A 17,403-nucleotide genomic window follows, 5' to 3' on the forward strand; every position below is an offset into this window, starting at 1 on the left:
CTGTTTTTAAGACATAGACCACATAGGCCAATCTGATAATCTGTAACCTTTTTTAATATGATGATTCAGATGTACTAAAAAATCCCTCCTGCTTAAAAACCAAAAGAGAATCTAAACCTCTTTAAATAATATGTTCAGGCTCTGACAACTTTATCAGAAAGTTGTGTTTTCCTCCTCTGATGACTTGACTCAGTATCTAGAAATAAAAATTTTCAAGAGGGTGTTATAATCACATTTGCAGAGATGATCCAATGCTCAAAGGGCCAAGGAGAACACTTGAATCACAGACCCATGACATCTGTGAGATATTTCTTATCTCATCCGGTTCCCTCTTCCAGCTGCCTGGTAAGGGGCCTGTGATTACCTGAGACAGACAGGAAGTCATCCACCGAGGTGATGTCATCCACAGCCTCAGTTAGCACTCGCACCTGCTTCTCCCACTGGTCTTTGAAGACGTCCATGTTATCCTGAGCAACTTTGCTCTGTGGCCGTGCAGCCAGTGTAAGAGCAGCATTGATGACCTATTTGTTAGGAACAATCCAGGGACATGATGACCACATTCCTCCAAGAGGGGAGCAAGCAGGTGAAAGACCATATTGAAACATTGTGCTCTGCACATTCTACAGATACATGGGTTGTCAGTGTTCAGGACAATGCCAAACACAAAAGATACAGTAGGTTATCAGCTACCATTCATTTTTGTTTTGCTTCTTCTTTTTAAGATACAGTAATTAGCCTCAGGTTTCAAGAGGAATTTACTGGACAAGTTAATGTAGATATGTAGGAAATATAACTCTTCCTTTCTGCCTGTGCAAACTTATAATTTACTTGTTGAGACAAGGTAAATAGATAGTGAGCATTTAAATAACAAGCCAAAACAAACAGAATAAGTCAATATGAGTAGAAAAGACAATAATTGCCACAATAATACATGGAATAGTTAGAAGTTATTTTTCAGAAAGGCAGAACTTTAAAGAGCCAGTGATTGGTGGGTAACATAATCCAGTCAGAAGAAATTTAGGCAAGGACAGAAGGGATATGAGGGTTTGAGTGCAGGGGGTCCCGAGAATCAGGTCGTTGACTGACTTACCTGAGGACACAGGCTATCAATCTGTGTGGCTGCCATTCGGACTAATTTCACCCCTTCCTCGTTGTTGGAGATGGAACAGGCCAAATTGGCAACCTGCATTGAAGAGGACTCAAGTGAAAAATCACATTGGGCCAACAGAAAGCATACTGTTGCATAACCTTTCACCTTCTCTGGGAAAAGGTCATTCTTGGGAGAATCCTATAACCAATATGATAAAGGAACCCTTCTGTGTTTATCCAAATATTACTTCCTCATATGCTAGTTTAGGCATTTCTGCCCCCCCCCCAACCCAGACACTTAAAAACAAATTTTTGCTTCAAGATTTGCAAGCACAACACAATGATATATTTTAAATGAGTTTGTTTGGACTGTTTTTTTGTTTTTTTCCTATGGACTGCCCTGATCTGCCTACACTTTCTTGGACCTCCTAAGATTCACCATGAAATACAGAATCCTATGATCCAGGCCACATCAGTACTTAACTCTGACCAGTAAGAGAAATGCTACGGGCAATACTTTGGATTTTGAGACTCATTGTAAGCTGAAAATTCAAGTGCTCTGCCCACAGGAACCCAGACCTGCCTGAAGATGCTAGGCTATCAGCAGCCACTCAAATGCCTTCAGGGACAGACGAGAGAGATGTATAGAAAAGGCTGGTGTGACTCAGTAGGCAATGGTGGAATACATGGCAAATTAGAACGTGCAAGTCTACAATCAAGGCATTAAAATTTTGATTTTTCCAAAATACTACACAAGCCCAAACAGCAGAACTAAATTCAAAGTTCTCAGATCAGGCAGTTCAATTTAAATTATTCCTTCTTATCAAGGGTCGAACATTGTTATTACAAGGTCAGATTGATAGGTCAAGGTCAACAGCAGGCAAAACTGCCATCAGAGCACTGATCAGTTCCATCAGGATGGTGTCAAGAGGACAGAAGATTGAGGGTTAGAAAGGTCAAAGGAGAGGAGAAGGTCATCAAGGGCTATGGTCAGTAGGGCAAATAAAACAAGTGATTAGAAGAGACAGAATCCTCTGGAGCCTCTGAGCCATCTGTCCTTGGTATCTACTCACCTCTATCCTCCAGAACCAGGTGGCTGAGAGCTGCCTTGATGCCCTTAGAGATGAAAATGTGCTACACATGTGCATAATTCCTAATGTGAAATAAACCACAAGTGCCCAGTGCAGAGAAGTGGGGGATCTCAGAACTAGCAATCCAGGTTCTACCACTAAGCAGCTGTGTGATTACTTTGTATTCAGTTTGCTCATCAGTAGCATGAAGTATGGACAGTGATACCAGGAATACTTTCAAAGGTTACTTCAATAAGTCACTAGTGTGAGAATCCCTTTCTGAAGGTTTTAAGAAAGATGAAGGATACATTATGTCTATTACCGTGAAAATAGGGAGTAGGAGAAATCATAGTTTAAATGAGTTACAAACATTATCATGTCATTTCTTACAATATGTGGTGTACCTCTGATCTTCAGATAAATTTCAGTATTATACTTTTCAAAACAAATACAAGAAAAGACAAATATGCCTTGTCTTACTCATTCACAGGAAAGGATATTAAATGCCCACGGGCATAAAACTTTCTAAAAGCCTAGCAGGGACAATAACACATAGCTCTTTAACTTCCATTTTCTTTTGCTACCTCAGATTTTCTCCATTCTGCATTTTGATTAACCTTTGTTATATTTGTATTCTATATTTACATAATTTTACATTCCAAGTGCCCGATTCAGTACATGACAAAGAATAAGTAGTCTATAAATGTTCACTGAATGAATGAAAGAATAACTTATTGAGTAGAACTTCATGTGGTGATTTGGCATGCACCATAGATGCTCAAAAAATAAAGTGGAGCTGCACCTTAATCTAACTAGAAAAATTTTCAATTTATCTTCTAGCAAATGTTTACCAATGCTATAGTGTTCAACCATGGTTTCTACATTCTTGTCCTTAGTGAGTCCAGAATGCAATATCCCCCTGTCTATGATGGCAGGAAAAAAATAAAATAAAATCAGAATAATGTAGAAAAATTTTCATAAAGTTATATCTTTCTAATGTCAAGTTCTGTCTTTTAATATTCAATTAAATTCTTCCTATGTCTGCTCTTGAACAACCTTTTTCATTCCGTGAAATGATGATTTTAGATGAAGGCTTTGTTTGCCCTTTACCATCGTTGCTTGGTGTGACAGAGACTTGAGATCACACTTTTGAAAGTAGAAGACAATTTAAAAAGAATGTGGCACAACAACATGAAAACATAAAATGTCCCAGGAACCAGATCATGGGTTAATATTTTCTTGCATCCCTGTAAGAAAAGCAAGAACAAACTAACACTGTCAAGGAAATAATGGCTCTGGAGGTAGCAGTCCAGAACATAGCTTCACATCCATGCTGGCTCTGGGTCACTTGGTGGAGGTCAACCCAGGGGACCTAGGGCTGAGAAGAACTGGGATCTTACACATGAGAAAGTCAACCAGTAACATCCACATGGCGACAACAAATTTTTCTTTGTGTGTCTTTTGAAATGTTTTCTCATGCTTTGCTTAAACAAACCGTTTTCTGGCTCAGGTTTAACATGGGAACCTCATTACCCATAGAATCTTAGTATAGAGGACAGAGGTAGCAGGCTGTGGCAAAAGTAAGGAGCTGGCAACTCTGAGTAATCCTCCAATTATTTATTCTATTTAATTTTCCTGCTCCACAAATCCTACAGTCTGGCAACCTTCACTGTGCAATGTATTCCTACTGTTTAATTCCACTTAAAATCAGAATTTCATTTACGTTGCATTGTGTTCTGAAACATTCTGAAAATATTTTCAATGTGATGTTAAAGATTTCAGTATCTCCAAAGGCAGTCTTGCTTATTTTAAATTGGTCATGGACTCGATCCAGATCCCTACCTTCCTGATTTTCTTTTGGCTTGCTTTTCTCTCCTTACTGAAACTACTGGCATCTTGGTAACTCTGAACATGGGTCTAGGTATTTTGATTCCCACAGTTTTGTCAATTATCTTTTTTTTTCTTTTTTGGTACCAGGGACTTAACTCAGGGGCACTCAATTACTGAGCCACATCCCCAGCCCTATTTTGTATTTTTTTATTTAGAGACAATGTCTCATTGAGTTGCTTAGAGCTTCAGTTTTGCTGAAGCTGGCTTTGAACTTGCAATTCTCCTGTCTCAGCCTCCTGAGAGGTTGGGATTACAGGCATTCACCACTTTGCCCAGCTTCAATTATCTATTATTTAATTACAGCTCTAATATTATGATATCAGAAACTCTTTGGTAAAGTATCCTATTTTTCAAAGCACAGTTTTTTCTTTTCTTTCTTCTTTTTTGGCGGGGATGATGGGTACCAGTGATTAAACTTAGGGGCACTCAACCACAGAGCCACATCCCCAGCCCTATTTTGTATTTTTTATTTAGATACAGGGTATCACTGAGTTGCTCAGCACCTCATCATTGCTGAAGCTGGATTTGAACTCAGGATCCTTCTGTCTCAGCCTCCTGTGAGGCTGGGATTGCAGGCGTGCACCACCATGGTGCCAGGCCAAAGCACAGTATTTTCTACTCTATTACCCATTCAACATGGTGAAGGAGGTGGTGGGGGGAGGGAAGGGAGGAAACTGTGGGCTAGAATCATAAACATTTGAAGCGATCAATAGGAATAAAAAAGAAGACCATAGGCCACTAATAGGTTACGATCCAAGACACTGAGCAATGTGATTGAATCTGTTAGAATTTTGGAACTGGCTCAAGTCAACCAACATTTATGGGACATGCATGTCCAGCTGGCTATGGCCTTTACTTTCTCCAGTCTTGAATTATTTGCAACTTCACCGAGACAACAAGAGTTATTTGCCTTCCTGGAAGCTTAGAAAACAATAAAGTCTATCATCAGGTATTAAATTTTGGTCTATTTAAATTGATTTGGGGTTTCTGAAAGTTGAATAGGCCATGAGTATAGGTGGCCCATTGTATTAACCACCCCTTGCCCTCAGCAATCTAACTATGAAAGGAAGCGCTCCTCCATAACTTTTGAGAGCATAATGGATTTGGGGAAGTAAAAGGCAAAAGGACTAGACCAGTCTTCTATCTCTGACATAGTGCCTTAAGAACAAATTATCTTGGGGAAAAAGAGGGAGCTTAGACGCCATCACTAAATTGTGTGCTGCCTACATCAAGAACTTTAAGAGTTTAAAAAAAGAAGAGATCAGTGCTCCTGGGTGGGAATCATTACCCATATCACAGACAGGTAAGATGTCCATCTCATAATATTTATTTTCGGATTGCCTGAGTAACAACTTTCTGGCTGCTCAATGATTATGTTTTTTTTTTCCTCCTCTTCTGGGGCACAGTGTGTAAGAAAGCGAAGAGTGAAGCAAATAATAATATTAGCAGAATTAGTCAGAAAATAAATCAGCAAGGACAGCTGATGCTGATTCTTGTAAGAAAACAGCTTGCTTCATGAACTGAATTTGTATTGCAATTGGCATCCACTCCCTACCCCTTTAATGAGCACCTTAGTTGACCAAAATCAGAGTGGCAATATTCTTGGGAGACTGATGAGACAGTGAAGTTGACAAAAATCAAAATTAAAAAATGTGAAGCTTTCATAAAATATACACTGTGACCATATAAAATGCAAGATTTCTGTTTTTAATCTTTTTTTTTTTTTTTTTTTTTGTGCTGGGGAATGAACCTAGGACCTCATGCTAAGCAAACTGAGTTATAACCCCAGCCCACACAAGATGCTTTTTATTCACGAAAACACCCCGCATAGCTCACAGTTCCAGATGAAGTATGCATTATGACAGTGCTACTCAGTTGTGTGTGGACACTGCCACAGAAATCAATTCCATCTCAAAAATACCACCCAGTCTTATTTGAACACTTACAAGAAAAGTCAAAATGCTTAGAAGATTGAGCTTTAATTAGACATTAAAAAACCTCTGGTAATAAAGTATTAGGCTTGTAGCTGCAAAGTGATATGAGGTACATCAGAAAGATGAGAACATTTTCTCCTTTTCTGGCCCTGGAAATCAAATTTCATTTTTTAATATTCGTCATTCTGTTCAATTCCAAACACAGAACATATTCAGTGCATTCAACCCCCAAATGCTGTATCATTTCATTAATTTTTACAACTTCAGGTATCATATTGGTATTTTAAGAAGAACACACTATTGAAATAAAAGAGAATAGCAATTTGGAGGTCCATAAAGTACTTGCTCCTTGTGTTAATATTTCATCATCATCATAAATTTGAAGATAAAATGAGCTTATTTACTATTAAAAGGGAATTACTTGAATTTACAGCCACCAGTCACGTGGCTGCATAAAACCACAGAGAAAAAGGAAGATGGTACAAATTCCATGCCAGCTGCTATTCTCTATAACTGCGAAGAGTGCTAGGTTGCAATCTGAAGCTTTATTCTCTTACCTGGACTAACACAATCTGCACCCAGGAAGGAATTAACATATACCTGCCTACTGTGTCTAGAACTCAAGGTTCTTTCAGAACATGGTTCCCGCATTATAGATGGAGTTTGACGACTCAGTAAGATATGGATAGTACACCTTCCTGAAATATCTGGGAGGCAAGACAGAAACATCCCATGTTAGACATGGGAACTGGCTTTAAGAGGGACGGACTTCCATAACTTGGACATAAGAGCATACTAAGTGCCACCTTTGAAACTTGCTTTGAGGAGAGGCATGTCTGGTTGCTATGGAGACTGTCCTAGGAAAGTGTCCCCTTTTGTCAAGGTATTAAGGAATCCTTTTTAAAAGGAGCTGCCTCACACTGGCATGAGTTTATCAGCTTAACTGCTAGTAACAGAGGTTCTGAAAGATGGAGGAGACTTCTACCCAAAGGATTACTTGACCAGAGAATGATGGCTCAGTATTATATTTGCAACTGAGCACACAATGAGGACATTTGGGGGATAGGGGGAAAAGAGAAACCCCTTTTGCTCTTGCTTTTGTTTCAAGTGTCCTCTCTGAAGCATCTGATCCTCTTCATCACTCTATAAACTTAAATTTCTTAATCATATAATTGCTAAGAGCCTGTTCTGTTATTCTTGTCAGTCAAGCAAGACGCTTTGCATCTCTGAGCCTAAATTTCCTCAATAATAAAATATAAAATAGTAACAGCATCTGCCTTATAAAGTTGTTACAGGGTTGAAATGGGAAATGGATAGAGAAGTTAACCCACCACCTAGTAAAGATATTGAGTAATATTTTCATATTAAACATTTTATTGAAAGGTCACTATAAAAGCACAACACATATTTTAATAACAATACCTAATCACTGATTCATTTAGTCATCCAGTGAATACTAAAGTATCTATATATGGAAGACATCGAAGATACAAATTAAATAATATGTATGCCTTAGAAGGGCTTATATTTTGGTGGGAAGACAACTTGAACAGGTGCAGTCATCTCTTGGTATTGGTTCTGAGAGGCTTATGTAAAATGGTATATAGTATTTGCATATTAACTATGTATTCCCATATACTTTAAATCATCTCTAGATTACTTGTAATACCTATTACAATGTAAATGCTATGTAGATAGTTGTTATACTGTATTGTTTAGGAAATAAAGGCAAGTAAAAAGTCTATGTGTGTTCAGTTCAGATGCAATTATTTTTCAAGTATTTTCTATCTGCAGTTAATTGAATTTGCAGACTTGGAACCTGTGGATAGAAAGGGCCAACTGTAATGTGTTTTAAAAGCTCATATTGTGATGAGTATTTGTTCTTGCCATATGATAATTTGTAGAGTTTAGTCTGAAATTATCAAATCTGCATAAAATTGCAACCTGAGTATATATCATATTTTTTGTCTCTGCTTATTTTATCTCTTATTATATCTCAAATATTTTCTATGCAGTATTCATTTTATTTTAGTGTGTGTTGTGTACTGGAGACTCAATCCAGGGTGTGTTACCACTGAGCTACATCCTCAGTCCTTTATATTTTTTATTTTGAGACAGGTCTCACTAAGTTGCCCAGGCTGGTCTGGAACTTCTGATCCTCTTGCATCAGCCTCCTCAATCAATAGCTGGGATTATAGGCATGCAACACTATTACCACCTATATTTTTCTGTATATTTTTAAACATTATTTTTTAGTAACTTATTCCCTAATGTTATTGCCTCATTACTTGGTAAATCAATCCCCTGTTGACTACATATTTAGAGGATTCTGCAATGTTTGATGTTACCAGAACAAAGTAACGTACAACTGTAGGTATCCTGTCAAAAGTGGAATTTCTACACGAGAAAGACTGTTATGGTACTTATTTACATAAAAACATAGTGCTTGCCAAAAGCTCCCCAGCAATGAGCAAATTGCCAGTTCCCCAATAGCCTTTATCCCATTTCTCCTTGACTTCTCTGCCATGGCTTCATCAGAATGTTCTTTCCACTATGCACTCCATCAATCACAAATGGACTTGAGGATTGCCTAAGAAGTAGCTCGACATTACCCCAGACATACTGTGGAGTCTTACAGTGCAGAAGCTCCCTACACACCACCACATATCCACCCAATACAGGTTCACATATCACTGAAGGTGTTGCACTCACACTGACCAATAGGAATAGCTCTCTCTTCTTCTAAACTCCATCATGCTTACTGACTGTACCACAGATCACTATCTGTTACATTCTAATTTTTTATGCACTGTTTTTGATATGTGTACATGGATGGATAGATACGTGAGATCACAGGTGCTCAATTCCAGTTTTTCTGAATTTACTAAATGCTCTCAGTTACTTTCATGTTGGAGAAAGGAGAGAACCACTCAACCTGACACAACTTTATCATACCTAAGGGGGCCCCAAGTTCTATGATCTAGAAATGGCTATAACTGTATGCACCCTGTACCATCCTTGTTGCAATGCAGCATCAAATTAGCATTCAGCAGCTAAAACCAAACAAAACGTATGCACTATCCTGCCACATGGAGCTGCAATGAAATTCCTTCATGGTCCCACCAGGCCTTGCACCCTTGACTGTAGTTATACACCTGTGTCAACACAAATCGAATTCCTAGGGCTCCTCTAGGATGCAAAACAGTTCTTTTGTGTGTGTTCTTAGGGATACGCACATCACTAGCAAATGCTATTTGCATGCCTCTGCCTAAATTAAAGTGATCAGTCTGCCCTGGTGACTTTAATGGAGGTAATCACCAGCTCACATTCATGAACAAATTGATGTGCCTGCTTCATAGCTGAATCACTCAGCATAAATCTATACCCTTCATGTATAAAAACCTCAGTGGCTTAAAATAATGCAATAAAGCATCACCTAATGCCTTCTTGATGCTGCTTCATCAATAATGTGTGGTTATATGAAAAGGATGGGGGAGGCTTATCATGTGTTATCTAAAATTATGCAATGAATATAATACCCTTTTAATTACTAATGGGGCTCCTGGGATTTTTTTTCCCTCCATCTGTACATCAAAGAAATGAAATGTCATTATTCTCCACTCTTATTTTGTTTATCAGATTCCTAGGTAAGTAAATACAATCTTTGCTTATTTCCAGTGAATAACACATGTTGATCTTCCTATATGTGGGCTGTGTATTAGTAGGATGGGCGCTCCATATTCTGTCTCCAGCAATGGGGAAGAGCTGCAATGAACCATCCAGTGCTTGGCATTTAGCAGGAGCCAAGGAACATTTGCAAAAAGAAGATCCAGATGAATTAATGAGTGCAGCTCTTCTCTAAAGCCTGGTTTTATACATTCCAAGACAATGAGTGAAGAGTGGAGCCAAGACCATATCTGCCATGCTTAGTGAGTCTAACTATCCTAACCAATATTATATCCATGACTTCAGCCCCTTTTGTACAAAACTCCAATTTAATGAGGGAGTTGGTGATGAGACCACATTTATGTGTCCCAGGCTATCTTGTAGGGGGAGGTAGTCCCGCTACGATTAAACTCCTAGCAGCCTGCAAGGTTTAATTCCAGGTCCACATATCACTGAAGACACTCCATTCACACGGACTGATAGGAACAGCTCTCTCTTCTTAAATCCATCCTGCTTACTGACTGTACCACAGATCACTACTATTTTTTATGCACTGTGATATGTGTACATGGATGGATAGATAAATACTTTAAAAAAGACATATAGGTACATATACACATAGATAGCAAAGATTTTTAATTAAACTTCAACCTTTTTGAGGATATTGGTCAACTTGCATTCATACTTGTGGCCTCCGTGACTCTCTCTCTGAGACCTTGCACCCAGCAAGTAGAGATGTGGCTCTGAGGCAGCCTTGCTGTCCTGGATTGATTTCTCCTTTCCCGTCTCCATTTTCTTTTAGCTCCTACATTCCTCTCCTTATCACTGATGGTTTTCTTATCATCCTTTGCTAATTGATTAACCAAAGTAATAATTCACGAAGGTCACATTTTCTTCTCTTAGGTAATAGAGCATCTTGAACTAATTAAGACATTCCTGAGTCCTCAAGAGCTTTGAGGGGAAATGTGCATTGTAGATACTTTAGGCTGTCCAGACAAGCCTTTGGGAAAGAATGTAAGAACAAGGAGATTTCTTGCTTCAATTTTATCTAAAAATTCTCCCCACCATCATCTGTTTTTATAAGTAAAGTTTTATTAAAACACATCCTTGTCCATGGCTGGTTTCGCACAGCTCCCTATTTTATGTCTTTCCCCTAGGGGCAAGCCACCCATTCTCAGATCAGTCATGTGAGAGCTCTCCTTGTCTGTTCTATCTCAGGTTTATTGTGCAGGACAAACAAAACTATCCAAGTGTCACAGAGCCATCTCTGATATTTTGCACGCCCCGCCCCCCCCAGTCCCATGCATTCACATTCATTCCAATTCTGTTCTCATTATTTGCCTTCATACTCTGGTTCCTGACACCAGCTTCAAGTTCTCCTTTGCTTAACAATACCCGTGAGAGCTTTTTCCTGGCTATCTAACATTATTACCCAGCAGGTATGCTCTCTCCCACTTTCATCATACCTACTCCGGTTTTTACAGCTTCTTGCTGCCTCTGTCCTGCAAGACCCCCATGCAATTAGACAAGGCCTCCTAGCTTCATGGATACCTAACACTTTCACAAGTCTCTTTCAGGAGGGAAAAAAAATCCTTTGAGTGTCTGAATTCTCTTCCCTCTCTGGGCCACAGATATGCCAGTATCCTGTTCAGCATTGAAAGCAAGAATGTTTCCATGATGCCCAAAGAGAGGAGCAGAGCAGTGCCAGAGGCTAGGCAGCAGGATTATTCCATGTAAGCTGGGTATGCTCTCAGAAAGGGCCCCGGCACATGGAGTTTCTTGTCTTCCAAAGTGACCTTCCAATAGCACCTGTGCCTCGCTGGGCAGCAGATGTAGCCATCACAGTCCAGAGTCATGACCAGGCATGGAGCACAGATGCATCCTGGTTTCATCTTCACACCCTCAGGAGACCATGTCTAGGTCTAGATGGAAGGAGCAGCTGCACTTGCAAAAGTATGCATGAACTCCCAGCCAAGGTTATTTTGTAAACAATGCCCACAGGAGCAGGCCTAGCCCCACAATGCCCTTTAAATGTGACTCAGCCTAGCAACTTTCTACAAGTGAACTATTTTGCTTTGTCCTCAGGAGGTCATTTTGTCTCTGCTAGCTGAATCAGTCATCTCGGTGAATGGCCAGTCAGCCTGACCTTTCAATTTGCTATGCGAAATAAAGCTAAAGATGGCGATCCGGCTAATATTCCCAGTGAGGAGCAAATAGTGAGGAAATTCTATGCATCTTGCTTCTATTTAGCTTGGTGATCTCCAGGCAGGCTGTTTGTTTATTTAACCCTGGACTTTTGCCTCAAATGTCTCTGCAGTTTTGTTGTAGGATCCACGTTTGAGAAGCATACACATTGTAGTGCCACCAATAATATTTTGTGTGCATTCATAGAGAAAACAAGTAAAGGGGAAGGGGGCTAGAAAGATATTTGAGCGACTTTCTCAATGTAAGTGCTTAGTTAAGCAAAAATTGCAAATACCATTTCAACATTCTCTAAAGCCTGAGGAAATATTTTTAAAGGACTTATTTATTTCCAACAAAATCTATAATGCACACACAATGTACATTCTTTTCCACTAGTGTTATTTAGTGATGAAATATGTGTAATGACATATACCTGTGGGCCAAATGTAGCAGTGACTTGTCTTTGTGTGGCCTTTAAGCTAAGTATGGTTTTACACATATCAAGAATAGTTAAAACACATACAGAAAAATATATGAAACTCCATTTGGCCTATAAAGCCTAGAATAGTTACTACTCATAGCAATAAGTTTACTGATCCCTGAAGGATTACAAATACAAAGACTACTCTGGTGTCCATGCATAGATCAGAGCATGAGTTGCCCCAAATGCTATAGTCCCAGTAGTCTTTGCCTCTGATGGAGCTATATGCACTCACAGTCTGTTCTCTGGAAATTTTCATCAAAGGCAAGAACCTCTTCATTCTTCATTTCTTCATATTTATACATTTATTTACATCCACCCAAACCCTATACCACCATCCATTATTTCACCAGATAAAGCTTATCCAAAAATCTAATCTGTCTTCAGGGATTAAAAAGCTATAAATTGTGGGGCTGGTATTGTGGCTCAGCGGTAGGGCGCTCGCCTAGCACAGGCGGGACCCGGATTCGATCCTCAGCACCACATAAAAATAAAGGCATTGTGTTGTGTTCTTCTACACCTAAAAAATAATGTTTTTTTTTAAAAAAAAAAAACCTATAAATTGTGGGCTGGGGGTGTGGCGCAGTGGTAGAGCACTTGCTTAGCATGTGAGGCATTAGGTTTGATCTGCAGCACCACATAAAAATAAATAAAGGTATTGTGTCCATCTACAACTTAAACAAAAATTTTTAAAAAAAGCTATGAAGTGTGAAAATGTTCCAAAGAAGATGTCAGAGATTTTTACAGGAATTCACAAAGAATCAGTGCAAAACACATCATAGGCAGTATCTCTAGAATGTGGGCAAAAACACAGAAATGGTCTAACAAAAGCACTCTTTGGGATGCATATTTTGGGAGTTGGAGAGAGTTTATCCTGTGCATGTGCTTAGACCCTTCAGGACCATAGTAATGCCTGAAAAGTGGAGAAGGAGGGTAAGAGGTGGTGTAGATTTTTGCTTCTCAAAGTATTGTCCATAAACTAGTCCTAAAGGCAACACCTGTGAGGTTGTTAGAAACCTACAATCATGGGTCTGTCCCAGACCTACTGAATCAGACTTCATAGTTAACAGGTTCTACAGGCAATTACCATGTACATCATAATTTGAAAAGTATCTGCCTAATGTAACCAGCATGAGAGGTGAAACTGGATAGTTCTGCCATATGGGAAAGTTCATTATTTAAGTAATCATGTCCTCTTCTATAAAACTGATGTAATAATGTTCAACTTTCTGATGAGGATATTTGTAAGATATCAAGTGAATAGTGAGTGTTCCACAAAAGATTTGCTCCAGTTACATAATTCAATGAGCCACTACACTGCAGTAAGTACAAGTGCATAGCATGGTGACGAAAGTCACTTGACATAGGATGTTTACTTGACACTTAAAAATCCAGTCTATGTTCTTCTTAGCAAATGCTTTGACACTGGTTATAGGAAGTCAATAACTTATATGGAAGTACATAATGCATGACACATAAGGGGTTTTAGAAATCCTCTAATCCAGTGGTTCTTGCCCTAGCTGCACATTGCAATCACTTGGGGAATTAAAAATATCAGTGCCCAAGTCTTAGCCCTATACATTCTGAAGTGGACCTTATTCATTCATGAATTATTTGTTTTTATTGTTTATTTTTCCTTGGATAATTCAAATGCACAGTCCAGACTGAGAACTGTAGATTTAATCCAGACCTACCCTCTTTCCTCTTTTCTTCTCTTTGTCATGTGCCCCATGCCTCCACTTACCAAAAGAAAATAAAACAAACATTTTTTATTCTAAAGACATTAGGAAACATTTTCTCAGTTATGCAGCTAATTTGCTATAAAATAGAGACCAGAATCCAAGTTTCTCCATTTCTGTCATTGATAAGCTTGGATGCACATTGAAAACTCCAGAGAAGCATTAAAAAATATGGATGTCTGGGATCCAGTCTCAGGTTCTGATGTACTTGTTCTTAAGGATTTTAAAGCTCCCAAGCTAATCCTAACATACAGCCTGGTAGAGAACAGTCTTCCCATTCTAAATTTAATCTAAATTTGCTCCAAATTCAATTAAAGCACTGCCAAGTAAATGGGTGTTCCCCCCACCCTTGGGCTTTAGTTGCACCCGTCAGCTTTACTTACTCTCTTTAATGGAGCCAACCAGGGAGAGGGGTTGGAAGCGATTTCTCTCTCTCTCAGTACTTTCCAAAGTTTGCCCCGCCATAAGAATTAGCTGGTGTGTTTAAACTTCCTTTTCACCAGCAGATTCTGATTCTGGGGGTGTGCAATGCTCCTGACAAGGCATTTCTGGAACACTCCTCAAGAGATGCTTATAAGGCAAATTTCAGGGGAAAAAAAAAGCATCTAACCCAGGACCAGCAACATCAGCACCATTTGGGAACTTCTTAGAAATGCAAATTCTTGGACCACCAGAGAACTTCTGAATCAGAAACTCCAGGGGTGGAGCCCAAACCCATCCCTCTGCTCTGACAAATGCCCAGTGTGAGTGAGTGAGCCTTATAGATCTACCACAGCCTCTGCACTAAACAAATAGTTCCCTGTCATCAGGACAACTGGAATTTTCCCTATACGACACCTGTTTTGCTTTCTTCTTCGAAAATTATCCTCATATCATCACTTTTCACAAGTCTATGATAAGTACTTTGAGAGTTTTTCCAACACTTTTAATTAGAGAGATCTAATTACTATCATCATTCATGAATATTCTGGGTAAGAGTGAGACCCTGTGATTATACACCAAAAGCACATTTTTTTCTGAGCACCCAGGGTGGTAAAATTGAGATAGGAATTTGGGGGTACAGACAAATAAGACATACTGAGTCTCAAAAGAGGAGCACTTATAAATCATTGGAATGCAGGAACATGCTCATGGACCATTGAATTGCAAAATAAGCAACTCTCTAGCAACCAGTCCATGTCCTTGCCCACAGAAAGTAGCATGATGGAGGGCAATCGAAAGCTCTGGGAACTAAGCTCTGCCCAACTCCATCCTCATTTCACCTTTACTCCAGCCTCTAGCTATTATCCCCCTATCCTTCCCAGACTAAGGGATTTATTGTCACTATCAAAATAGCCCGCATTCTCCCTTGAATGTGTCTCTGCTTTCCTAAGTGTGTCTCTTTGTGCCTTGAACTGTTGCATCTTTCAATTCATTTCTGCAACATTTGTCAAGAACCCACTCCTCCTGAGTTGAGGTCTCCCTCTCCAGGAACACCTCTGACCTCCTTCAGTGACAAAATCATCTGGGTCATATTGCTTTCAGCTTCTTCCCTTGAAATGCAGACATGGCACACACAATGACCATCTTTTACCACCCCTTCCAAAAGTTCAAAAAAATGTTAAAAATATGATAAGGATAAAAGATCCATGCAGTTCTTTACTTCCAGGATCTTAGAAAAGTTGACATTCAAGGGAATCCTGGATACCAGTATAATGCTAAAGAAACTTTCAAAGTTACTATTTATTGCATTCTTAGAACACCTGCACAAATTCAAGTTGCAATGTATAAGGGTTACCTGTGAATCAAGTACTTTTTTAGAAGCTTTGTATCTTCATAAAACCTTCTGGGGTGAGTACAATTATTATAGTTATCAGTTTTTTAGTTGAGGATATTGAGACACAGGTCAGACCAGAGTAAGCCAGAAAAGTCAGGCTGGGACTCCCACAGCCTAACTCCAAGGCACATTCCATACATCCTTATCTGATGTTCATTTATTGCTTACTATAAACCTCAAAAATAACTCTCTGCACCCCCATTTCACAGATGATGAACCAGAAACTAAGAGGCTAAGGAAATTTCCCAGACCATACAGCTAGCAAGTGGCAGAGCCAGTATTTGAATCTGGAGTCTGTTTCAAGTCCTACACATGAGTATTGCATCTTGTACAATCCTGCCAGTGGGCAAGTTGATCAACATGCTTAGAGATGCCAATGAGGCACCATCCAAGGTGAAGTTAGAGCCACTCTCTTAAGAAAAATGTAGGCAAAGTTGACACAATTATGGTAGTTAATGCTCCTCAGAATAAGACCTTCTGGAATAAAATATACTTTCCAAAGGCCAGACTACAGAAGGAGAGGAAACAAAGGCAAAACCTTGATACTGAAGGTGGACAGGAGAAGAATGAAACTGGAGGACATTATGATTAGTGCTATAAGCCAAGTCCCAAAAGACAAATACTGGCCAGGCATGGTGGCACACACCTGTAATCCTAGTGGCTCGGGAGACTCAGGGAGGAGGATTGCAAGTTCAAGACTATGCTCAGCAACTTAGCAAGGCCCTAAGCAACTTAGTGAGACCCTGTCTCAAAATATAAAAAGGATGTTGCTAAACAGGTAAGCACCCCTGTACCAAATAAATAATAATAATAATAATAATAATAATAATAATAACAACAACAACTATTATTATTATTATTATTATCACTTGTATGAGATACTTAAAGTAGACAAAAATCATAGAATCAGAAAGTAATATCACAGTGGTCATCAGGGGTTGGGGGAGAAGAGAATGGGGGGTTATTGCTTAATGGGTATAGAGTTTCAATACAAGAGGCAAAGAATTATGGGGGATAGATGATGGTGATGGTTGCATGATCTTATGATTTATTTAATACCCTTGAACTGTATACTTTGAAATAGTTAAGATGAAAAATCTTATCATGTGGATTCTGCCACAATTAAAAAATTGGAGAAAAAGTAAGGTTGATACAAAAATCTGTAAGTAACTGAAAATAGATTAGACTAGATTACATCAAAATTAAAACTTTTGGTGCTGCAAATGATACCATTAAAAAAGTAAAGACAAACTATATAATGGGGAGAAATGAAGTGGGTGGGGGAGATTAGAATGTCAGGCCTGATGGACTTCATTCTGGGGCCTGAGGTCCGTTCTGCTGCTGAAGGTTACCCAGGTGTGGGGAAAGTCAGATTCAGTCACTGAACTTAACTGTGGTGTCAAGTTATTTCCCCTTGTTTCACAGCCAGGGGGCAGAGGGTGACCTATACAGGGTAGAGAAGTTTACAAGAATCCAACTCCTTCAGATTCAAAGAAGCATTGACCAATTCAGACATCAAAAAAAGCCTTCAGGG

At 39.2% G+C, this 17,403-nt stretch overlaps 1 protein-coding gene across 8 annotated transcripts in view; it reads right to left on the minus strand.

The window, feature by feature from the left end:
* The window catches only part of CTNNA2 (catenin alpha 2), a gene marked incomplete at its 5' end in the record, with an annotated part of 976,113 nt that overhangs the window by 103,586 nt on the left and 855,124 nt on the right, over window positions 1–17,403 (minus strand). For all 8 annotated transcript variants that reach the window (XM_081264879.1, XM_081264878.1, XM_081264877.1 and 5 more), the window contains 2 exons: window positions 365–521; window positions 1,091–1,183. In XM_081264879.1, the coding sequence (XP_081121005.1) occupies window positions 365–521; window positions 1,091–1,183 (250 nt within the window). The remainder of the gene's footprint in view (window positions 1–364; window positions 522–1,090; window positions 1,184–17,403) is intronic.

The sequence above is a fragment of the Spermophilus citellus genome (genome assembly GCF_964194105.1).
Source record: "Spermophilus citellus genome assembly, chromosome: 13".
Taxonomy (NCBI): domain Eukaryota; kingdom Metazoa; phylum Chordata; class Mammalia; order Rodentia; family Sciuridae; genus Spermophilus; species Spermophilus citellus.